We start from the raw sequence: 26,514 nt of genomic DNA on the forward strand, positions 1-26,514 counted from the left end.
ATTGGCCATACCATTATGCCATGCATCTTTTGTAAAAACACAAAACAGAATTATGTGACTGGGTGAGACATGAAGCCTGTGCTGCGACTTCTGTCTTGTGTGTGGCGCACGTTATATGTCATAGCAGCACCGCCCTGATATGGCCCTTCGTGGTCGGCTGGGCGTTAAGCAAACAAACAAACAAACAAACAAAACAAAACAAAAGCATGTATTACATACATATACATACCAATAAAGAAACTAGATGTAACGCTAACATACTAAAATCATAACATGGACTACAAATCTTGCTAACTTCATTAGTTTTAGCTTAGATTTACAATTCATTAACTGTTCATATTTTAAACAATTTGGGTGAGATCGGTAATAAGGACTAATTAATTTTCTTCTTTCAGACACTATACTTTCGTCGGTACAAATGAACAAATAGTGAAACTCATCACCTAATTCATTTTTATCGCACATATCACACAATCTTTCATTTCTAGGAGCATTAACAAATCTGTGGTGATTGTATTGGCAACTTATGATTGCTTGTTCTAAATGTTGCTAATTTAACTTGGAATTTCCTAGGCAACCAAAGCAAATACCTTTCCAGACAAAAACCCTTGTTATATATTCTGTAATTAAAACACAAGCTGTTGGCATTCACGCCAGTGTTCCATTCCTGCAGGAATTGATCTCTTAGCCTTTGTTTTACAACGTTTTTAAAACCTGAGACGGCAAGACTCTGAGTTGTCCATAAATATGATAGACCCAACTTATTTAACATAGTATTGACATGCGACAACCAGGGCAATTTAACGTTTTGTACATGGTACAACCTCAAATGTAGTTTTAACATTAAACAAGACATCTTATTCGCACCATCGTTCATTTCTTTCATCAGTTTATACCAATAAACCAGTAACTGACATTGTACCTCAATTCTAATCGGGTAACGACCAAGCTCTCCGTAAACCATACAAGTGGGTGTAGTTTTATATACATCAAGAAGCATTTTTAAAAATCGCAATTGAATCCTTGACAATATGTCTAATGAATCATATCCCCACACCATTAGGGCGGGGATGTAGCTCAGTCGGTAGCGCGCTGGATTTGTATCCAGTTGGCCGCTGTCAGCGTGAGTTCGTCCCCACGTTCGGCGAGAGATTTATTTCTCAGAGTCAATTTTGTGTGCAGACTCTCCTCGGTGTCCGAACACCCCCATGTGTACACGCAAGCACAAGACCAAGTGCGCACGAAAAAGATCCTGTAATCCATGTCAGAGTTCGGTGGGTTATAGAAACACGAAAATACCCAGCATGCTTCCTCCGAAAGCGGCGTATGGCTGCCTAAATGGCGGGGAAAAACGGTCATACACGTAAAAGCCGTGGGAGTTTCAGCCCATGAACGAACAACAACAACAACATATCCCCACACCTCACAACCATATACAGTAAAATTGGATGTACACACTTCTCAAAAAGATCCAATTGCACATCAATTGGTAAATTTAGTTTTCTACATTTTTCGAATTAACGAGAACATTGCACGGTTACCAATCAAACATTGACGTTTCATGGCATTATGAAATTTGTTATTATAATTAAATAGTACACCTAAGTACACATAGTCCCAAACTACTTGGACAGGTACTCAATTCAAGACAAAATTTGGGATATTCCGTATTTTCCCCCCCGAAAAAACAACTATTTTTGTCTTTTCAATATTTATGCTTTGTCCCCAGTTTTTACAAACACATTCACAGACAGAATGCTGCATGTTATATTTTCATGTGTAAACACTTACAGTTGTGATGTCAGCACAGCAGGGCCAAAAGCAAACATGCAAAATCAGAAGTTTTCAATTCAATTCAATTCAATTCAATTCGGATCAGTTCAACTCAATATAACTTTATTTATTTTATTTTCTGATTTGAAAGCAAGATTTTACTGCAATGTTGCAGGAACCAGGCCCTGGGGATCTCGTCGTTTGCCGGACGTCTGGGCGGCATGCTTGCTCCTTTCATGACCAACCTGGTGAGCTGTATAGTCCTAATTAGCGCTCGTGACAAAGCTGGTGAGGGTAGCAGACTAATTGTCCCCCACACATCTGCCCCGCGGATAATTGCCCCCCACGATGTTAGGACAATTGCCCACCCCCCCCCCACAATGGTTGGACAATTGCCCCCCCCCCTCCCCCCGAATAACACTTTGCAGACTGACATAGCCAGTCAGCCACTGTCAGGCACTGCCAAACAGACACACACACACACACACATACACACACACACACACACACACACACACACACACATACACACACGCACACACACACACACACACACACGCACACACACGCACACACATAGAGAGAGAGTCAAACAATTTCCCAATCAGTATTGTTGGCAATTCTTTGGCCTTTTTCAGGCAGAAGTTGCTATCTGGGCACCAGGCGCCATTATCGGAAGTCTGTGCTTCCTCGTCATCTTCCTCTTCCGGATTATACCGGAAACCAAAGGGAGAGAACTACCACACACCATCGAAGACATCAAGAAGTGGCACAGACAAATACACGAGGCGGAAGAGCAATCGGATTCAGTGACGACAAAATGCTAGAAACGTTGTGAGGTCTTTTACACGGAATGGACTTGAATTGCCGGAGAATTGACAGATCCTCTCCGGCGAGAAGTTTCAATCAAGTAACTTCTGTAACTTGGCTTCAGCCAGTCACCTTCACGTCATAAATACTGCATCAATTTATCTTTGGTTTGACATTCTTGCAAACAGACACATGTGGGTGAAATTCAAGAACAGTGTCCGACATTCAAGGGTGCAAGGTATGGAACTTTAACGACGGAGAACACCGTGGCAGTGTGTTGAAACTGAGCCAAAGTCCTGATGAAGCAAGCAACAATTTTTACTTTGTAATTCGATTCATTCCGTAAACTTTATTTTTATATTCAAGGGAAATAACTGTTGGCGTGGAGAGTTACTTGACACTGTTTTGAATTTCACCCACATGGAGGCATTCCTACTTCATATTTTATGCGGTTTTGATCATTTCCGTATTTTGTGTAAGCCAGTGACAGAGTGTATATAATTGCAAAGGGAATCACATTAAGGAATGTAGAGGTGTTATTTGTTATTTCCTTTCCCCAGCAGACGTACGTGTGGCCTTCACTGCTGCTTCATTCTTTTGTGCATGTTTGAAGTATAAAACTTTCACTTTAAGCTGTTATTGTTTTACTTCGTTTATTTCTATGTGATGTATATTTGCCAAAACAAAAATGAGATTCCATGATGTATTCACAAGAATCTCGCTGTAAAAAAAAGACGAAACATGTTTCTTCTTTACAATTGACAATTGTAATGAAACCAGGGTAGTACGGTTGACCAAAAAGGGAGGAGAGATGGGTCAAGAGATCTCATGCTCATTCACGTGCGGTCGAAATTGTCAGTCTTGGTTAAACAATAACAAGTCGCGTAAGGCGAAATTACTACATTTAGTCAAGTAGCTGTCGAACTCACAGAATGAAACTGAACGCAATGCAACGCAGCAAGACCGTATACTCGTAGTCCACCGCTCACGGCATAGGCAGTGAAATTGACAAGAAGAGCGGGGTAGTAGTTGCGCTAAGAAGGATAGCACGCTTTTCTGTACCTCTCTTTGTTTTAACTTTCTGAGCGTGTTTTTAATCCAAACATATCATATCTATATGTTTTTGGAATCAGGAACCGACCAGAAATAAGATGAAAGTGTTTTTAAATTGATTTGGACACTTTAATTTTGATAATAATTTTTATATATTTAATTTTCAGAGCTTGTTTTTAATCCGAATATAACATATTTATATGTTTTTGGAATCAGCAAATGATGGAGAATAAGATAAACGTAAATTTGGATCGTTTTATAAATTTTTATTTTTTTTTACAATTTTCAGATTTTTAATGACCAAAGTCATTAATTAATTTTTAAGCCACCAAGCTGAAATGCAATACCGAAGCCCGGGCTTCGTCGAAGATTATTTGACCAAAATTTCAACCAATTTGGTTGAAAAATGAGGGCGTGACAGTGCCGCCTCAACTTTCACGAAAAGCCGGATATGACGTCATCAAAGACATTTATCAAAAAAATGAAAAAAATGTTCGGGGATTTCATACCCAGGAACTCTCATGTCAAATTTCATAAAGATCGGTCCAGTAGTTTAGTCTGAATCGCTCTACACACACACACAGACAGACACACAGACACACATACACCACGACTCTCGTCTCGATTCCCCCCTCCACGTTAAAACATTTAGTCAAAACTTGACTAAATGTAAAAAGTATGAATCAGTGACCGAAGTCCGAGGCCTGAGAGCAACACTGAAAATGTACTTGACATATGTTTAGTCCCTGGCGTTAGTATTACCTTAATCTTGGATATCATGTTGTTTCATGGCGATATCACAATTGATATTAGATAACACAACTTTTTTTGTAAATTTGTCCTGACATGAAATAACGTTGCTAAGAAGCATCCCATTAGCCACTTCACATTCGCTTAACTTTTTGTGCTAGCTCAGATATAATAGAACTAACATCTTGACGATTAAGTTGCACATTTGTATATATGTTTTATATTGCTATTTCATATGTTACGTGGATTTCTGCAATGAAATCCACGCCCATCAAGGAAATGGAGAAGCTTACCACCATCCAACCCCTCTGTCAGAGAAGAGAAGCCAAGACTATGGTACAGGCCGAGAAGCTCAAGTGCCTACCCGACCACCCCATGAAGCACAGACTGAGCAACCTCACCAAGAACCGGCTTAAGCGGAGCAGTTTTGTACACGAGAGCAAGAGACTTTCTCGACAGTACAGGGAAGTCCTTCCACAGAACACTCTACCTCTGACTCAAGAAGAAGAGGAAACCCCCAAGGCAACAGAGAAACCAGGCATCCAGATCTGCACCAGTGTTCCACATGTTACCTCAGGAGAAGATCAGAATGACACAGCTCGACAGGCACTCACCTTAGCCCTGATCGACGAACAGTACCCAAAAGAGGCGTGGATCCATGTATACACCGATGGATCAGCAACTAACGCCGTGCTCAATGGAGGTGCAGGCATTCTGATCCAGTTCCCTGGGGGACATACAGCTACATCCAGCGTTGCCACTGGCAAACACTGCACAAACTATAAAGCAGAAGCAGAAGCTCTCATGCAGGCCGCCTCCTTCGTTCAGGACTCCGCAGACCCTTGCTACCAAGTTGTCTTCCTCTCGGACGCCCTTTCAGTCCTTCAGGCCCTAGAGAACGACAAACTCCCACAGCTGGCCAAAGCATTACAGATGGTCAGACAAACCAGAAGAGTTGTCCTCCAGTGGATACCAGCACACTGTGGGATACCAGGAAATGAAAGGGCAGATGAGCTGGCAAAAGAAGGAGCCGTGGAAGACCAACCTGAAAACAGTGTCAGCTTTAGTGAGCAGAAGACAATCATCAAGGCATTGATGAGGCCAAGGACAAACAGAGATGACTACCACACAATGTCCAGAGAGCAGCAAGTCAACCTCATCAGGCTGCGTACTGGCCACAACAGGCTCAATGCTCACATGAACCGAAAGTTCAAGCTGGCGCCATCACCAACCTGTGCCTGCGGTCAAGAGGACCAAACAGCGGAACACATCTTACAGCGATGTCCCTTACTAGATGAGGAACGAAAAGAAGTGTGGCCGTCACCAACTCCCTTGCAGACCAAACTATACGGCAGTCGACAGGAGTTGGAAAAAACGACAACATTTATCACCAGTGCTGGACTGATTGTGTAACCTCTGCGAACGCCAAGAAGAAGAAGAAGACGTGGATTTCCATTGGTCAATTGGGCAAAACTGAGCTCAGTGCAAAAGTGATATCGACGACATTTCCGTCGATATCAGTTTTGATATCGACGACCTCTTTATTGCTTCCCCACTTCAAAAACAAAAACACCTACATTTAAAAACAAACAAATATATATGAAAATGTAATGATCCCAGAATTTAGTTGAGCAAGTGACTAAAGACTTTTTGAAAGAAAAGACATTTGGAAATACTGAAAAGTACAAGAAAAGAGTGAACAAAAAGAAATAATAATCAGAGGGAGGGATATGGAACAGCCAAAACTGAGACAAATACTTATGTAATTTCTTTACAGTAAATACAACATGTCCAGAGAATTAGCAATATATCTAACATTGACTGACTGTGTGATGATATCTTCTGCTATATTGGTCTGTTTCGACAGTGATATCAAAATCTCGACCTCCGGTCTCGATTTTGATATCACTTCTTTATTTGGTGTTTAACGTCGTTTTCAACAATTCAAGGTTATATCGCGACGGGGAAAGGGGGGAGATGGGATAGAGCCACTTGTCAATTGTTTCTTGTTCACAAAAGCACTAATCAAAAATTTGCTCCAGGGGCTTGCAACGTAGTACAATATATTACCTTACTGGGAGAATGCAAGTTTCCAGTACAAAGGACTTAACATTTCTTACATACTGCTTGACTAAAATCTTTACAAAAATTGACTATATTCTATACAAGAAACACTTAACAAGGGTAAAAGGAGAAACAGAATCCGTTAGTCGCCTCTTACGACATGCTGGGGAGCATCGGGTAAATTCTTCCCCCTAACCCGCGGGGGGATTGATATCACTGTCTCAACAGACCATAGCAAAAGATATCATCACACAGTCCGTCAATATTGGGTAATGCCCTGGATTTTGTGTGTGTAACAAAGCAGTGTTTTCCGCTCTTGCTTCTGTTTTGCTCATAAACATATGTGACAATTCAAAATAAAGTATATTTCCATTGAAGTGCTATAAGTCATGCAAGTACACACTGGTACACGTATAACGATATGCGAAAATGGCCGTCGACATATAGCTCATTGAGCATAAACAGCGTTGACACGCCGTAGGCCTCATGGTTAGTAGTGAGATCATCATGTTTTCCAAAGAAACAGGAATCATATTGAACGAACAGTGTATAAATATCATTCTTCTTTCAAAAACTTGCAAGTGAGAATTCATTATTCACTGTGTCTCCACGGGTTACTTTTGTTTGTTTGTTTGTTTGCTTAACGCCCAGTCCACTACGAAGGGTTATATCAGGGCGGTGCTGCTTTGACATTTAACGTGCGCCACACACAAGACAGAAGTCGCAGCACAGGCTTCATGTCTCACCCAGCAGGGGCGGATCAGTTGCTTTGTAAGGGGGGGGGGGCACTTTGAATCGAAAGTGAATGTGATGGGCGCGAAGCGCCCGAATTTGCTAGGGGGGTCCGGGGGCATGCCCCCCCGGAAAAAAATTTTGCCCAAAGAAGCAAAATGGTGCCATCTGGTGCCATTTGAACTTAGAAATGGTCATAGAATCAGCATAGAAAAATCTTTTTTTTTTTTTCTTTTTTTTTCGGGGGGGGGGGGGGGGGCACGTGCCCCCTGTGCCCCCCCCCCCTCGTCCGCCCCTGCCCAGTCACATTATTCTGACACCGGACCAACCAGTCCTAGCACTAACCCCATAATGCCAGACGCCAGGCGGAGCAGCCACTAGATTGCCAATTTTAAAGTCTTAGGTATGACCCGGCCGGGGTTCGAACCCACGACCTCCCGCTCACTGGGCGGACGCCTTACCACTAGGTCACCGTGTTGCGATCCACGGGTTACTCCCACTAAGTTTAAGTTATACCATACCATGATAGCTAACCTTGCCTTAGCTTCAATGGATACAACTCTTTTCCAGAGACCATACAACAACCAAGTTGTTTGTCCTCCAGAATTCGTCTTTTGGCATCAATCCACGTAATACCATTTCAGCCACATTTCTTGCATATTTTTAATTTTTTCTTCTTGTCGATCACACTTTTTGTGTGTGGTATCGTGGTTGTTTTAAGAGCGCCAATGACCTAGTACCTCCGTCTTCAGCTCTCTTGGTTTTCTAGTTATCCCACTTTCCGTCTGATAGACGATTTGCCGACCAAAGCTAACGAGCATCGTCTGCCCGGGTTTGTTTTTCCGGGGTGTCCTTTCCCGTAGCTAGAGCTTTTTTGGCGGCTCTTAATCGCCATATGAGGCTGTCTGTTACACGACACTTGAGATTGCCACAAGTTCTCAAACGTCGTATAGATGTGTTCTTTTATTCTACGTCGCCCGTCTTCGCAGCAGCAGAAAACAACTCGTCAAAATGAGTTCGAGGATTTATTCAGCATTCAATACATACAACTGCACAACTAGCAGAACTCAAATAGAAGCTTTTTTTACATACAAATCGCGCTGGCATATATAGTAAATACTCAATCTCGAGAATATTCCAGACCGAACATGATACAACTACATTATACGAGCCGTGCATGGACTAAACTAGCACATTCTCTTCTGACGTACATCAAAAGCGCCGACGCACTTAATCCGAACGAACGCCACGAACTCACGACTAAAACAGCATGGTAAACAACTTGTTTTGACAGGACTAGAAAGTTCACCTGCATTCTCGTCCAAGCATAAATATTGTGTTTACAAAATATAATATCGGTACTTTCCCACAAAGTACAAATAAGTCAACTACATGCAACACACAAAACTGAACCAAAGCTCAGCAACGGTAGCGTTTCCTAACATTACCCCCAACACAAGAAGAAATTTACCTAATTTCTTTCAATCATTGAAACGCTACCTGTACACATACTATGTATACATAACAGATTGAAATCCAGGTATGTACATTAGTCTGTTGGAGAATGAACACAGTTTTACTCACATACTCGGCTGAGAAAATCTGCTCCAACATTGTCTGAACCCTTGATCGATTCCACTCGCATATCAAAGTTCTGCAAGTACATCACCCACCTCATGATACGATTATTCACAAACTTCGCAGAGTTCAGGTAGGTGAGGGGTTTGTGATCAGTCTGAAGCACGAATTTCACCCCTTGGAGGTAGAGTTCAAATTTCTTGATTCCCCACACGATGGCTAAACACTCTTTCTCCATGGTCGAGTAGTTCTCGGCTCCTGACAGCTTCTTGCTGGCATAGCTGACCGGAAACGGTTTACCTCCATGCTCTTGCATCAGCATGGCGCCGATCCCTTCGTCCGATGCGTCTGTACGCAAGATGAACTCTTTGGCAGTATCAGGAAGGCGTAGCACCGGGTCTCGTGACATCAGGTCGCGCACGGTCTGGTATGCCTTCTCCTGAGCTGGTCCCCAGAGTATTTGGTTGGGGCATCCTTTTCGGGTCATGTCCGACAAAGGCGCCGTTATGGCGGCGAAGTTTGGAATGAACTCTCTGTAGTACCCAGCCAATCCAAGGAAGGATCGCACCTGCTTCTTGGTTTCAGGACGTGGCGCATTGAGGATCTTGGTGACGTTTTCCAACAAAAGCCCCTTTTGACCTTCCTTCAGTGAATGACCTATGAAGTCAACGTTGTCGGTCCCCAAAATGCACTTGCTGGGTCTCACGGTCAGATTAGCTTTTGTCAGGCGGGAAAACAGTTCCCTCAAAGTCTCCAGATGCTCCGCAAAGGTCTCCGTGTGGACTAGCAGATCATCCCAGTAGTACACAACATTCTTCATTCCTTTGAGCATTTTTCGCATTCCCCTCTTCAGGGTAGCACCACTGTTCACCATGCCAAAAGGCATCCGCAGGCACTCATACGTTCCGTCTGGAGTTGCAAAGGCGGTCTTTGGTATGTCCTCTTCGCGCACAGGAATTTGCCAATATCCCTTGCTGAGATCGATCTTTGAGAAGATCTTACTGCCGGTTAACTGTCGGAATAGATCAGTTGCCGTCGGCATTGGTTCAGGATCAAACACGGTGATCTTATTCACTTTCCTGAAGTCAATGCATACCCTGTTTGTACCGTCTTTCTTCTTGACAACAACAACGGGAGATGAGTAAGGGGATGATGATTCACGGATGACCCCCATCTTCAACATGTTGTCGATGTCCTTCTTCAAGGATTCCCGAGCCTGAAACGGGATAGGGTATGGTTTTGAGCGAACAGGAACGTCAGATGTGAGGTGGACTTCATGTTCGACCAAGGACGTAGAGCCTGGAACACCAGAGAACCTATGGGTGAAGTCGCCCATAAAATCATGCAGCTCCTTCTGCTGGTCTTCTGTCAGGTCAGGTCCTAACTTGACGTCATCCACTCCCCGATCTTTCTTGTGGAGGTCTCCCAACTCCAGTAGTTCCTCACCATCGAACTCGTCTAGTTCGGCTGGTTCTTCCACACTTGCTGCGACCTGTACTGCTTCCGGAGGTCTCTCCACATACAGTTTCAGGAGGTTAGCGTGGTAGATCTTGGACTTCTTGCCGACATTCACCTTGTAGTCGTTGATCCCTACCACGGCCTCAACCTCGTATGGGCCTTTCCACTGCATCAGTAGTTTGTTGTGATCAGTGGGAAGCAGTATCAGCACTTTGTTACCTGGTGTAAACTTCCTGTTTACGGCTTTGCGGTCGTAGTAGTGCTTTCCGCTATCCTGAGACTTTTTCAAGTTTTCTCTCGCAATCTCGAGAGTCTCCTCCAGTTTCTCTCGCAACTCGAACACGTACTGGTAACTGTTCTTCACTTCAGGTGTGTCCACATCTTTCGTCCACAATTCCTTTAGTATCTGCATCGGGCCTCTCACGGTCCGCCCGTACATCAGCTCGAACGGGGAGAATCCAGTGGACTCTTGTGGCACCTCCCTGTATGCAAATAGCAAGGCATTGATGTAGCGATGCCACTGCCTTGGCTGCTCACTGCATAGTTTCTTCAGCGTGGACTTCAGCGTCGCATTGAATTTTTCTACCAGCCCATTGCACATCGGGTGATAGGGTGTCGTAGTCAAGTGACGAATGCTCAGCAGCCTGTTGACCTCTTCCATGCATTCAGAGACAAACTGTGTCCCCAGGTCTGTGAGGATCTCTTCAGGAACCCCAATTCTGCTGAAAATGTCCACAATTGCCTCGGCAACAGTCTCGGTGTCAATTTTCTTCAGAGGCACGGCTTCTGGGTACCTGGTTGCATAGTCTACCAGGGTCAGTACCCAACGATGACCCGCTTCACTTGGCGGTTTTATCTCGCCGATGAGGTCAATGGCCACCCTCTTGAAAGGTCGGTCGATCAAAGGCATCTGCAACGGCACTTTCGGGACCCTTCCTTGACGTATGGTTTTCTGGCAAATATCGCACGATCGGCAGAATCGAGTCACATCTGCATGCAGTCCTGGCCAGTAAAACGCAGCCTGGATTCTGTCCGATGTCTTCTTGACACCCAGGTGACCTCCCATAATAGAGTCGTGGGCCACCTCCATCACCTGGCGCCTAAGTGGTTGAGGCACCAGAACTTGACGTAATGGCTTCCCACCGTTGACTCTCGGGTGCTGGAACACTCTGTACAGGATCTTGGCCTTTACTTCAAAGTGCACAGTGCCTTCGCCCTTAGTCATCTCCTTGACAGGACGACTCCTGTACTTTGTCAAGGTCAAATCAGCTTCCTGTAGCTGAATCAGCCGATCCCTGTCCACGACAGCAGTTGCAGAACTGTTGGTGACCCTGAGTGGCGTAGTTGTTTTGTCCTTCTTCGCCTGGGCTCTGGTCGTCACAGCGCTTACAACCTGCGGCTGGTCGCGGCGATGCACAGTTGCTCTGTCATCTCGTAACAGTTCGCTGATATCTTCATTCGCGAATGGCAGTGGGTCTTCCTCCTCAGCAGCAGGCTGAGCTGAGCCCATTCTCCATTCGAAATCAGGGTCATCAGGACGTCTCGCACCCCCAATGTTCCCAATTAATAGATCGTACAAGGGCTTCTTCAGGCAGACGGCCTCAACTTCTCCGGTGAAGTCTGGAGTATCGATCTGGTCCTTCCCGTCAGCAAATGCTGGAAGTTTCGGTGCCCTGTGTAGCATTTGCTGCTGGTTATCTCTTAGGCGTGGTGCCTCGTGCTGATTTTGAACACGCACCATTTCTGTCTGAAGCTCTAAGCGCTTCGTCTCCATTTCTATCTGGAGCTCTAAGCGTTTCAGCTCAATTTGCCTTTCTTCACGCTGTGCTTCTCTTTCTCTTTCTTCACGCTGCGCTCGTCTTTCTTCACGCTCACGCTGCGCTTGTCTTTCTTCCCGCTCACGCTGCGCTTGTCTTTCTTTTTCTTCTCGCTGCGCTTGTCTTTCTTCACGCTCACGCTGCGCTTTAGTGGGGCTCCTATGTTGCAAAATCATTCAAATCATGCAACAAACACCAAATTAAGCAAATATGAAGAGTTTTATGTGCTTAACAAAACCTGATACAGAGCCATCGCGAAAAATAAAAAAATGGGTAGTTTTTAAACAATTTTTCAAAATGGCCGCCAGTGTAAACGGTTGGGTATGTTAGGCATATTTCACTTCATGTGATTAACAGCAAATTTGGCGTAAATGGACATTTGCTTTTGCTTAACAAAACCTGATACAGAGCCACCGTGAAAAAATTAAGAAATCAGTAGTTTTTTTACAATTTTCAAAATGGCCGCCAATAAAAGGGTATTTAGGCATTTTTGATGCTACAAGACATTCTCTTGCAATAGAAACTAACACAAACACATTTTTAAACAAACAATACATGTATTGTTGGTGCAGAGAATGATTGGACGGTGTGGGTCGCAGGGTTGAAGAATTTGTGGATTACCTAAACTGTGCAAAAATAAATATATTGCACCAATTTTCATACCAAAACGAAAACATTCATTCCTGTGCTGTTATATTCAATGTATGCTATTGAGGGCACTCAACTTGGCTAACTGGAACACTTTTAAGATAAAAGGTGGCCTTTACATGGGTTATTTGACCGCCGCCCAAATAAGGGTACCCCCAAAATAAAACTGATAAAAATGTAATGTATCAACTCAAAAGTCGACTAAAATTCATAATCGCTGTATTTCGAAAACGTTGTTTGTTCTCATGTGTTTACACAACTAGCACATTCCGGCAAGTGTCTATACTCAAAAGAAACTTTGGCAGTACTTGAAACAACCATCTGTCATATATACATGCGAAGTCAAAAATATGTGGGATGTAAGCCAACAAACCTGTGGCAGTTTTTAAAATATTATTTCGTGAAGATTTGAAAGTGTACTCAAACGGTTGAACTACGCCTCGTGCGTAGACACACATTCCTGAAAGTTTCAACGCAACCCACTTGGTCATTGCTAAAATACATGGATTTTAGTTGACTTGGGTATCCCTCAAATTTGACACATAAAAATCTCATCCGTGAGATCGACACATACATCAGTAGGTACAATGGCACAACACTAGAAATATGCAAGATGGCGAAATAAAACAACCTGTTCTGGATGGATAATCAAGTTGACTTTCTCTTCGTATACAACAGTGACCCAGTTGTGCCTCAGGAATTGTCGTCGGCTTTTTAAAAGGTACCCGAAGTTTTTGTCACATCTCTTTGTCACGTCAAGGGTATCCTTATTTTGACGGCGTAAATGATGATGTTAAAAAGAAATGTGCCAGATAGCGAAGATGCGAGCCTTTAATGGCATAGACAGTTTGAATAAAATGACACAGGAATAAAAGTTTGAGTTGGGGTATGAAAATGGGTGCAATAATATTTTTGCACAGTTTAGATGTTGACAGTTTTCACAGGCATGCAAGCACATTTGCAGAGAGCTGTGCTCTGCAGTCCTTCTTAGCAGCATTTGCAGCGTTTTGTTGTACAGCTCTTCTTGCAGGCACACCTCATGAGTTCTCGGCACACGCTGGATACCTCTTGAAAGCTCGTCCAGAATGACTCCCACTTTCCAGCCTTGAACTGCCAGCCCACAGAGTTTGGAAGTCTAATAGGTAGATGGCTCTTCTCAATCTCATGTCCTGCAGCAGCACCTCACTTGTAAGGGGATTATGGTCAATTTGGCAGCTCTTTTTACTGAAGAGGTACCGTCTAGCACTGTTTACACCCAGTACGTTGCTGGTTTTGTCCTACAGATGTACACCAAAAAGCTCTTGTGCTGCCCTGTCAGTGGTACTCAGCTTACAAAGAGGAGCAGACAACCTGAAGAAAGTTTGAGTGACGTCTTCAAATGCTTGCCATACTTCCCAAGCCTTCTGATTCCCCAATACCATTGAAGAACGACATAGTGTCACAGCCTATAAGGCTATGCAAAATGGGCAGACAGGGTGACTTCTCTTGGCCAATGGCTTTGGCAATGTGGCGATACACTTCACCAGCAGAAAAAAACGCAACACAGCTGGAATGAGAAGCAGACTGTCTGGCCTCCTCTACATCCATGGTGCAGGAAATCAGCCTGGGGTACCCTTCACACAAAAGATGAAAAGTGACATTTTTATTTGAATGTATTTGAATAATGTTTACTATCTCAGAGAGTCGGTCAAAGCCGGGTTAGCAAGTCTTCACACAACAGACCAAAATGAAAGAAAATTGTATTTCATGAATTCGTATAATTCTTACTGTTTCAGGTTAAAAAACAAACAAACACAGTTTCCAGTGACCCAACTGATTCTGGAATCTTTCTGACCGCTACATTTATTCGCTTCAAACAGTCGCTAACAGAATGTTGACCATAGTGAGGGTTCGTACGTTAAACCCATCAAATTCACAGAGGTCGCTTACAAATGATGTGCAAACATGTTCCAATTAATACAAATAAAAATATCTTACTGTTAAGATGTATTAGGTAACAAACCTTGATACAGTAGTACTACTACTAGTGAAATCGGCTCCCTTCTGTGGCACCGGAATAAATGCAGAACGCTTGTTCCCAGGAACCGGCATGTGGTGTAACTCTTGTATATATCCTGTAAAAATAAAATTCACACCAATGCACGGTCAACTTCAAATAAGCAAAAGGATGAGAAACAAGCAACAAACCAAAATTGTAAAACTCAAAGAGCGGTACCTCTTCATTTTTCAAAACCACTTATCTCATTTGATTAGCATACACTGTATGCTTTTGTCTGTTACCTACCGTCTTTGACAGTTTGATCACAACACTGTAAAGACATGGGGAGTGGAGTGTTTTTATCTCCAGCTGGTCATCCTACTATCTGGCCTACCCTCACTCAGTTTTTGACTCTACCCCTCCCCACCTTATGGAAGTCCTTAACGTAGGCAGGACTAATCATTTATCATACCATGAACAATCTCTTTCTCCTCGCCTTTTATTCAAAGTTCGTTTAATCTGTTTAAAATCACCAGGGTAGCGATCATGATTTCCTTACTTGTAATCAACAGATAGATCTAGATCTATCTGCATCACAATCCAGCTGATGAGCTATTGCAAGATTAAACAAAGTCTCTGCATTTCAGCGCTTCACCCGATGAATAACAGACCCCAGGGGAGAATTAAACAGTAAAATGATGTGACATTGGTGAATGGATGCGTATTCTTGAAAACTTACCTTCAGAAACGTTGCTTTCGCTCAAATCAAAACACGCAATGTTGCGGAGGCCGCCATCTTGAATTTTCATGCTGCGGATATATAAAATTCTAAAAACGATCAAATTAAATACCAGAACACAAAAATACCCATAAGAGTATTTATGTCATGCATGTGTTATCAGCAGACAACTTCTGGTGCATGGTAAACCATTGAATTTTACATTTGCTGAGTTGGGAATATTTACTGCTGAGCGCTTTTGGTACGAATTTCGTCTGCTGTAAATGCAGCCTTTTATTCCCTATCAAAGACAAAAAAAACAATTTCTGAAGTGGCTCTGTATCTGAAATCCCTTAAATAATTATAAGGAACAATATCACAAAGTATGGTGTTTGTTGCAAGATGTGAATGATTTATGAGTGCGTCTGCAACATACGAGCCCCACTACTTGTCTTTCTTCACGCTGCGCTAGCAGTTGTGTCTGGGACTCGACGAACTCCGTCAGCTGCTTGCCTTTCAGTCCCAGTTCAACTCCTTTTGCCCAGAACTCAGCCATTCTGGTCTTTTCCGGTGCGTTCGTCTGTATTCTTTCACGGCCACGAACGTAGACGAATGTAGTCTTCTAAAAGAACACAGTCTCTACTGCACCTCCGATGCTTCTCTCGTCGCTGTTCACCTTCGTAGACGCAGGCTGCCACCCTCCTCGTCTAACGTGACGGCGCACTCTGCTCACGATACGTAAACGACGTACCTCAGTCGTATTTCGTAGTATTAATGCACTAGCTCCGCGACGAAGTCCGTCTCGTCCAAACGGCAGCTAACCTCTGTAATCCCGATACACTCCGGCGTCGCTCACAGTACCGAGCTGCGGCGATTACCAAACTCTTCACCAGTCACACCGAATCCACGGTTCCGTAGTCTCAATACTGATCCCTCAGGATACACCCGATTGATGGCTACCTCCTGTGACTGTCTTGACACTAGTCCTTGTTGCTGGAAAACCCTTGGCGTTAAACGTAGATCCTTGGCTTGGCCCCCAATTGTTACACGACACTTGAGATTGCCACAAGTTCTCAAACGTCGTATAGATGTGTTCTTTTATTCTACGTCGCCCGTCTTCGCAGCAGCAGAAAACAACTCGTCAAAATGAGTTCGAGGATTTATTCAGCATTCAATACATACAACTGCACAACTAGCAGAACTCAAATAGAAGCTTTTTACATACAAATCGCGCTGGCATATATAGTAAATACTCAATCTCGAGAATATTCCAGACCGAACATGATACAACTACATTATACGAGCCGTGCATGGACTAAACTAGCACATTCTCTTCTGACGTACATCAAAAGCGCCGACGCACTTAATCCGAACGAACGCCACGAACTCACGACTAAAACAGCATGGTAAACAACTTGTTTTGACAGGACTAGAAAGTTCACCTGCATTCTCGTCCAAGCATAAATATTGTGTTTACAAAATATAATATCGGTACTTTCCCACAAAGTACAAATAAGTCAACTACATGCAACACACAAAACTGAACCAAAGCTCAGCAACGGTAGCGTTTCCTAACACTGTCATAGGACATGTAGGGCATTTTGTGGAAGAAGTGGAGCCACCCTCTACCCCACCTCGCCCTGGTAGGAACATCGCCAGTTGGTTCGGGACTTCTTATTTGCTTAAGCTAGCTTATTCGCAGCTAACCCCTATATCTAAGGACCGTTCACTTTATCCACCACCTGTGATCCACCGGATTGGGGATGGTCGCCTCGCTGCTGATTTGAAAGTAGCCTGGTCCAGGATATTTGTAATTTAAATACATGTTCATTCTGCCATAACCGTCCATTGATAGAATACACGTGCAAAACGATATACGCTTTTCAGCAGCGAACTCGCACGTAATTTCTTAGTTCAAATACAGTCATATATCGTGGAGCTTTGTAATGCATGTGCATCCTTGCATGACCGTCCTTTCTCCTATGCGTGTCTGTGTAAGTGTCTGAACAGTTCCACCATTTCATAGAAAAATGATTGCCATTTGCATGTTTCAGATGTCATGTGTAACTATGTGTCTACGAATGCCAGTTTATCCTACATACGTGAGAGAGACACCCGTGAGATAATAATCGTTCAAATCACACGTGTGTATATCATGTAAATGAGGTCATGTCAAGCAAGTCTGGCAGGGACCTGTTTTTCCACTGCTTATGATGCCAAAGTCACCGAGACAAACGTAATTATAGAAGAACAAAAATTGCGCTCGCTAATTACCCTCGATGAATCTTTAGAACTAACACGTCACGCCACACTTTCAGAGTGACGTTTCTTTGCTTTGACGTAATAGATTGCACGAGGCTTTAGAAGAGATCGAGGTTCCAAAACAAGCGTCTTCAATTTAGCTGCCTCGAATGCAGGACATTTTCAGTAAAATACACGTAAGTACAGTATGTAGGATAAACAGAATACTACATGGCTTGCTGTGTCGTACCAGATTTACACTCGTTGCTTTTTCAAATAGTGAACAGCTCGCTTTCGCTCGCAGTTCAATATTTAAAAAAACAACTCGTGTAAAATATTAATCTGGTACGACACAGCAAGCCATGTAGTATTCTCTATTTACGTCACAGCGAAGTATTCCTACGGCTTCAGTAAACATATATAATTTTATCAACACATTAAAAACTGTTCTCAGCTCGCAAACCTTCCATTTTGAAGTTGTCCAGACTAATCATATCCAAGAATGTATCATATTCACGCTCTATCTCGTATCTTTCTGAGCAGGAGTGGGTTATTTTCCAATCGTTTAGCAATGCCTTTTGATACTTTGAATTTGTGTGAAATAGTTTGAAAAGTGTAGCCATGACAGTGCCGACTCAACTTTTAGTAAAACATCAAATGACGCCATCAGATCATGCAATCCCAAAACAAAACACGAGAAACAAGCAAATGTCCCCAAGAATGTATATAATATGTTAATTTTCTGAGCATGAGTGGTTTTTTTCCGATCGTTTTGCCTTTTGCGATGCCTTTTGATACTTTGAATGTTTGTGAGACATTTTTCTCGATCATGTGTGTTTTGTTGTGTGAACTAACTGCCAACTAAAAATACTATTTCACAACAGATGCAAAATGCTGGTGGAAAGATGGAGAGAATCAGTGAAGGAAGGACGGAAGGAAGCGCAACCGAGTGAACAAACACGCACTAAAGCACGCACACGCACACACACACACACACTCATTCTATCTCGCACATAAACACACACATACACACTATCTCACACACACACTATCTCACACACACACACCGTGGCACACACACACACACACACACACACACACATTCACACTATCTCACACACACAGGCACACCCGGCCACACCCACACACACACACACACACACACACACAAGCAAACATGTGGCACGTTTCCTTGCGTATCCTATCAAAAACACAACACTTCATGCAAGCTACCATTAAATGTTTGACAAAATAAGTTGATGATACATGTACCTCAAGTGTGTCAGTCATGCATTCTCGCACTGATGTACCCCACAGCGGACTGCAGTGTTCGTGCAGGATTTGCCTTTTTTTCTAATCACGTCTGCTCCACTCTTCAGACGTTTACACACTTCGCTTGTGAACTATTTTAAGGGTAAATGAAGAATCAAGAATAGTCGGTTCTTGGAACAAACAAAACGTTACATTTACAGCACGTCGATCCAGTGATCTTTTAAGTAGACATACAAACACTTCTGGTACAAATAAAGAACTTACTAAAAATCGTCGATGAATCTCGCATGCAAGATGCTGGCGAGGTTTTGTTTTGTCAATAATTAAACGTTCCAATGACCTACAATTCTTGTTTTTTGATTCTGAATTTTGTAACGTTAGCAGTGTATCTGTTTTGGGATTTCTTTTAATAGTACCTGTACCTGTCTTCCCCAAACATCTACTTCGTCAGGCACCTTTGGTGCACACTGACACTGTAAAGATAATATAACTATTCTTTGTACATCTTGACTAAATGTTCTCAGATAGACTGGGAATCGAGACGAGGGTTGTGTGTGTCAGTGTGTGTGTGTGTGTGTGTCAGTGTGAGAGAGCGTGTGTCAGTGCATGCGTGTTTGTATGTGTGTGTTACTATGTGTGTGTGTGTTTGTGTGCAGTGTGTGTGTGTGTGTGTGTGTGCAGGGCCGGACTACCGGGGGGGTTATGGGGGTTGCGCAACCCCCCCCCCTAGCCTAAACATGTACCTTACTTATTTAATTTTTTTTTATTATTGCTTATTTTATGCCGTTTCATGCAAGGAGCGACCATTTTCCTATCTCAGAATATGACCTACCCGTCAGCTTCAGGGGGCTTCGCCCCCTGACCCCCACAACGAGGGGGGGTGGGTGGGTTCTAGGGTTTCCGGCCCCCCCCCCCCCCCAGCCAAAAAATAAAAATATTGAATGAGGTATGCATTTCTTTATTTTACATTGAGTTTCAATTTTTGGGGTATTAATCAGTGACAAAATCTGCTGCCTGAAACTGGTAATGATCATCCTCAGAATGCACCAGATTGCACCATTTTGCATCCTTTTTTTCAAAATTTTCCGGGGGGCATGCCCCCGGACCCCCCTAGCAAGCTAGGCGCTTCGCGCCGTCGGCTCGGCGCTTCGCGCCTTCACACCCATATCTTCACAATATACTTTTGAAAAAAACCAGTCATAAAATGAACTGATCCGCCCCTGCCGCCAGGGGGGACATCCCCCTGGGCCACCACTGGCAACCCCCCCCCTCCTCTTCGCCTAGTCCGGCCCTGGTGTGTGTGTGTGCAGTGTGCTTGTGTGTGTGTGTGTGTGTGTGTGTGTGTGTGTGTGTGTGTGTGTGAGCATGCGTATAGATGTGCATGTGTGTGCAAACACTGTACATATCAATCACTTGAAAAACACAACAACAACAAAACCGATCAACAGACACAAGAAAACATCATTCATGATTTCACTTTTTTAATATAAAAATGTGATAACTGATCATGGGGTGGGTGGGTAGGGGAGTATATTATATAATATTGGATACAGCATCACCTCTTTGCTTAGATTTCATATGATATTGCTCATTCCACACAATAAGATAAAAAGACAATGACCTAGGTGTTGGTGTCCGCATACCTAAAATGCTCACTGCCACATATATTTCTTACATTATACCTTATTTGTATATTTTTTTGTAAACCAAAATATGATATTTTACACAGATCGAGACAAGCAGCGTTTCTCTGAGAACGTGCCAGCCGTTGAGGTGAACAATGACTGTTGAGATCTGTGTAAAATGTCAATACTTTGGTGAGAAAAAACAAAACATATTATATTTATGTATCGATTTTTAGTTAGAATTCCTTTTATTTTCTTAGATTGAACGCACACAAAAGAAGGAAAGTCTTAAGAGCTTGTTTTTTTTCAAACTTTCTGTTCACAACCTGTGTAAAATTACCCCTCACAAGGGGGGTTCCACTGTAGCATATTACATGGGGGGGTTGCAGTGCCCGTGTGACACTGTGGGGCTCCAGTACTAGAGATATTCACGTCTGACACATATGTGACCCTCCACCACGGAATGAGTCGCATGTCACCTTTTCATGATTTTCATATTTTTACACGTTCTTAAAGAGTTTTTTTATTCTCTATCCAGTGGTGAAAACCGTTTTAGAAAAGAGCGAAAACTTTTTGAGTTATAAGCCTGTGACTAAGGTGACCCTCACACTGTTACCAGACACTCCCCGGACTTATATTAAACCTGGCGCAGAACCGCGCGAGGTGACATGCGACTCATTTCGTGGTGGAGGGTCACATATGTTTGCTTGTACCATTCCAAAAATTTAAATAAAAAGAAAACACACCGGTAACCAGGTTAGGTACGTTTATATCTATATCAATATTTCGGCATGTTACTGCCTTCTTCGGGATGGTATGGAAAGAACGGAATGACTGCATATTATTTCTTGCGTGTTCTCTGTCTAGCTGTCTATCTCTCCAAAACAATTCCAAAAAATTATTTGAAAAATTCCAAAAATTGTCAGGGCAAATCTCGACGTCATGAGCATTCCAGGTAAGGAGTACCTACACCTTAAGTCACAGTCACACACACAATCTATGCTACCATATGGAATGTAAAAATGCAAGTAATCACTTTCATTGACATGTTGCAAGGAATTATAAATGCGTCAGATTTGTATTTAATATCACCACACAATTCAGCTACAATTAATGCCCACACATAATTGTCAAACAAAGATGAGGAAGATTTCACTGAGAAAAAACAATTCTTTTGAAAGCAAAAGCATTTCAAAGCAACCCCCCCCCCCCCAAGAAAATTTTTGTTTGTTTATTTGTTGCTTAACGTCCAGCCGACTACGCAGAGCCATATCAGGACGAGGAAGGGGGGGATGAAGGGGGCCACTTGTCAAGCGATTCCTGTTTACAAATGCACTAACCCATTACATGTGTCCCAGCAGGCTTTAGTAAAACTAAATTAATACCTACTGGAAGATTACCAGTTTCCAGTATGTTAAAATAGGCTTAACCTATCTACTGCTGGACTTACATCAGAACACTAACAGATTAAACTATACATGAATCGCGAGACAAGCGGCAAGAGAAGAGATTTTTGGAAAAAATACAGGTGAATGAGCAAGAAGGCAGAAAAAAGAAAAGAATTCATGAAGAAAAAGAGAGCATGACAGGAAAGAGGAACCAAAAATCTACCTAACAGCAAACTAGAAAGCTCCTGCGGTTCCAAAAACAGGAGGGGCTTTTAATTTCATAACCGCAGTGCCCCACTGCGGGACCCCAAGAAAAAATCCTTTTCAATCAAAACTTTCAGTAAAAGAGATGAGAACGAAAGCAAGTATGAATTTAAGTACTCACAAAAAAGTGAAAAAGTCAGTCAAATGTTTTAACCTTTGCCCGTCCAGGTTATCGACTACACACGGAAGTCATCGTGGGGCCGTGCGGACCCATGCTTCTCATTTCCTTCTTTGAAAAACATGGGTCTGCACGGCCCCACGATGTTTGTAGGCTAAATATGACTTTGTTTTAATTACTTCTCGCTGAAATTTTAGGACATAAGAGCTTTTTAGGTGCCTGAGGCATTCTTAAAAGCTCATTAAAAAATTCCAACTAGTTTAAAGATATTTGCAATTAAACACCCTTCTGGGTCAACACAGACCCACGACCACCAGCGAAGGTTAAACTGTGGATTCATTTTGGTCAAATACTGTGCATATTATCATAAAATGTTGTCTTCCCCTACATCTGATTCTGAATTCTGCATCAATAGTCAAGTCACAAATATTGTACGGAAGAAAAGAATCAGTATATTAATTACAGACTAGAACACAGTAACCAGTCAAATTTCAATTACACTCATTTTCTGCTGTCCAGTTCTTGTCCAATTAGAAAACGCGAAACAAATAGCACCTGAAACCTCTCTTACGACAGAGCCCAACAAATTCGTTCCACAGAATAAGTGAATATAAGATGTGGTCAAATAATGTCAACAAAATTTGCTTTGATTTCAATTGGCTGCAGTCATATCAAAAGAGCTGTCCTAAACCGAAGTCAGACCTGGGAACCCCTGTTTTGCACTTGGGAGTATTCTCAAACAAACTTGGTGTATTTCCAGAAAAGTCATACCGCATTTGAACATGCATGATTCAAACAAACTGTACACGCGTCCGTCCCACCTTTAATTAAGTTTACAAGTACATTTTAAACAAATGCTTCTTTTAATGTTTTCTAACAAAAACGGTAATCATGTGTCAAAATACTGGATTGGCATTGGGATGCACTTGTGAAAAAAAGTAGTCTTGGAATTGTTCTCGTCGTATTTTTTTTCCACTGAATGTACTAATCGTATTCTAGACAATCATGCGTACAAAGTAAGGCGAAATTGTATGGGTTCCTAGGTCTGCGAAGTATTCTGATTTGTGTTTTGTGTTTGTTTGATTGTTGTTGTTTTTCATTTAAGAGCCTGACATTTCCCTTAACTGTTCAGAATTACAATTATTTACAACTGTCGATCCTCTCTAGATACATCTGAACAATGTGATAAAAGTAATATACACTAGTTCAATCCTAGGCAAGCAAAAAAGCATCAAGAGTAGCAGATGAGAAATCCTACAAACAAAACCTTTTTACTCTCAATATTTTGCGTCTTATTCACAGTTTTAGGAGCCAAAGGTTATGTTAGCAAAATATGTAAAAACCCAAGCTTTAATTCATGCTATAAAAAGTATGTATAATTAACTTAAGAAAACACTGAACAGACTCAGATCTAACTATCTTATATTTGTATGTACAGCAAAATGCCTGATTTAGTTTGAGAGTTAAAAGAAGCCCATTGTAAAATTCTACTTATATGCAGATGCATAAATTATGGCAAGAAAAGTTTAAGTGCAGTTTACAATAGATTGGAGTTTTAAGGTAACACAAACCACCAGGTCTGGTTTTTTTCTTCTCTTTTTTTGCCCAATATTTTCTAAAGAAAAAGGCATCATATCAAGCGGACACTGCAAAACATACACATCGGAGTCAGTTATTCTCTGCGATTGCTGGTTTTAACTGGGTGTTATTGTTTGACTCACTAAAATGGGGCGCAACTCTTCTACAACGCTTGAAAATCCCGACAGAGTTATTTCTGAACATTATCTATTTTATTCACAGACTCTGTTAGTAATTATGACTGATACAAACCAAATCCCATCAACGAACTCCCCGCTGACAAAGTTATGCATCATTTCTGTACCTGCAGATTCTCAAGCACCACAAGATATAAAAGATATATGTTCAAAATAGGTTTGTAAAATGCAAATCATAAATAGAAAATGAATAAAGACTTTGTACAGCTATACTCTGTACAGTTAAGTTGTGTTATCCTTCTGTGACCTCCTTGTCTTTTTTCTACGTGTTTCATGGTTTATTTGTGTCACATTTTGAGAAAAAAAGCTGTTTTTTTCCAAGGTGACAATCCCATTTCTCTCTGATCAAATTCTACCCAAACAGGACACAAACCGCCATCTTGTACCTGCAGTTTTAAGAAATGATCTTTCCGTTCTCCAATGTGTTTAGATTAGGAATTGTTACATATTGTGTCTAAACACAAATCATGACATAACAAAGCTCTTTTAAAATTACAAAGTCCTTTTCAGGCTTTGAAATTCTATGACCTGTTATTCAGATTCAGAATTGACCAAAATCAGTCACACTATAGTATAAAAGACATGTATATCACAATTTGTACATGATTAAATACAAACATCATGGTTCTGACAAGACTGCTCATACACACACCACACAATAGTGGTAAACACTGGATCACAATGATGCACTGTCTAACACTGATATTATGAAGGATCATTAGTATGCAGATCATTAGTACGCATATCATAAGTATGATCATTAGTATGCACAATCTTTGCTGCCTTGCTCCTTCCTGACTGCGTCAACCCAATGACTAAAATCACACTGAAAATGGGAACTTTAGTTGACAAAATACTTCATACAAAATAACACCATGCATTAGAAATGCTGTGATGTTTGAAAACTCATCAAAATTATCAATGTCAATTTCCACTGGAGCACTTCTGTAGTTTGTAAGTTTTACAGCAATGTACACAATAACATGGATGAAAAAAGTACGGTTACAATAAATCACTCATTGTAATAGACAAGTTCCAGAAAGAACTCTGCGAGGTGTGTATAAGTTGTAAAAAAGTGAATACTCTTGCTTTCATCGCGGCAAACTGTCACAAATGGGAAAGTCCGCCTCAATATAAAAGCAAGAGTAGTCTCTCTTTCACAACCCATACACACCCGACACAGTTATTTCCAATTACTGCTGTTCTGAATTTTTGAATTTTTCAGCTATCAAAGAATCTAGCTTTGCCCCTTTGCCGTTCTTCGGCGGGCCTTCCCCGGGTAACCACTCTGAATCATCGCCGACGAGTTCCTCTCGTTCCCCGTCATCTTTCTCACTGTCCGACATTCCCGCCACAAAGTCTCCGTTCTCTGCGATGGCTGTGCGCCCTCTGCGACTTCTTTTTGGATCAGTGTCGACGTCTGCTTTGGTTTCTTCCCCCTCCAGCTCGTGAGAATAGTCCTCAGTCGTAGGTCGCTTCATTCTGCTTTCCTCGTACGTGTTGGCGTTATCGTTTAGCGCCTGGAACTGTATGGGAGGATACTGGTCGGACCTCATCATCGATTCCTCCTCGTCCATTTCGTCTTCCGCCTCGTCATCATCTTCTTGCTCATCCTCTCCAACGCCATCCTCTCCCTTCTTCCTGGCGCCAGAGAACCTGCGAGGGATTTTCCTGGGTGTGGATTTCCGCTGCTTCCTGCTTGAGCTCCTATCCATGAGGTCCATGGAGGATCCGTCAATGTCGTTTCCGTCCATGTGTCCGTCACAGTTTCCGTCTGTGCCGTTCATGTCGTAGCCGTCCATGGTGTCGTCCCCTGAGCGTTCCTCGCGAGCACGTTCGCCCCAGGAACTGAGGAAATGTACTGCATCCTCCTCCATGCTCTCCGTGCTCTCGTTCAGCCCGTGCTTCACCTTCTTGTGGCGATTGAGGTTGCCTGGAACATCAACACAGCAAGGCTCATTGTTAGATACTCAACAATACTGATGGATTGATTTTGTCATTCACACACACACACACACACTGGGGGCAGCGGTGGTCGTAAAAGGGAGGGAGTCGTATATCGGGTAGGGTGGTTGAGGGAGGGCAGATTTTTAGGGAGTTACCCCTTTTACAGTCTGATCATTCTTTTGGGGATTTGTTCACACAAACACACAAATATTATCTACAGGGTTCGTACAGTTTTTTTGTTCTAAAATTCAAGGACTTTTCAAGGACTTTCAAGACCTTCTGAAGAGAAAATCAAGCACCCTCTTACCTTCAAAGCTCGCAATGAAACACTCGCTAGTTATTATACCCTCTTCCCGCACGCCGATTTAAATCATTGGATGTTCAAAAACTAATGATAAGCACCAAGCTTAGGCCAAAAAAAAAAATAGGTGTGGTTTCGGTAACATAGCCAAAAAAAATAGGGTAGGTAGGTAGGCAATCACTTTTTCTTTTTTTTAACTTTTTT

At 42.4% G+C, this 26,514-nt stretch overlaps 2 protein-coding genes across 2 annotated transcripts in view; one reads left to right on the forward strand and one right to left on the reverse strand.

The window, feature by feature from the left end:
- Positions 1-3,456, forward strand: part of LOC138947152 (organic anion transporter 3-like) — a 36,504-nt gene extending 33,048 nt beyond the window's left edge. The window contains exons 11-12 of the mRNA XM_070318595.1: positions 1,949-2,021; positions 2,412-3,456. Of these exons, the coding sequence (XP_070174696.1) occupies positions 1,949-2,021; positions 2,412-2,600 (262 nt within the window). The 3' untranslated portion in view covers positions 2,601-3,456. The remainder of the gene's footprint in view (positions 1-1,948; positions 2,022-2,411) is intronic.
- A 19,885-nt stretch (positions 3,457-23,341) lies between these two features.
- LOC138947248 (uncharacterized) overlaps positions 23,342-26,514 on the reverse strand; it is a 33,525-nt gene continuing 30,352 nt past the window's right edge. The window contains exon 8 of the mRNA XM_070318690.1: positions 23,342-25,995. Coding sequence (XP_070174791.1) covers positions 25,256-25,995 — 740 coding nt within the window. The 3' untranslated portion in view covers positions 23,342-25,255. The remainder of the gene's footprint in view (positions 25,996-26,514) is intronic.

The sequence above is a fragment of the Littorina saxatilis genome, linkage group LG1, assembly GCF_037325665.1.
Source record: "Littorina saxatilis isolate snail1 linkage group LG1, US_GU_Lsax_2.0, whole genome shotgun sequence".
Taxonomy (NCBI): Eukaryota; Metazoa; Mollusca; class Gastropoda; order Littorinimorpha; family Littorinidae; genus Littorina; species Littorina saxatilis.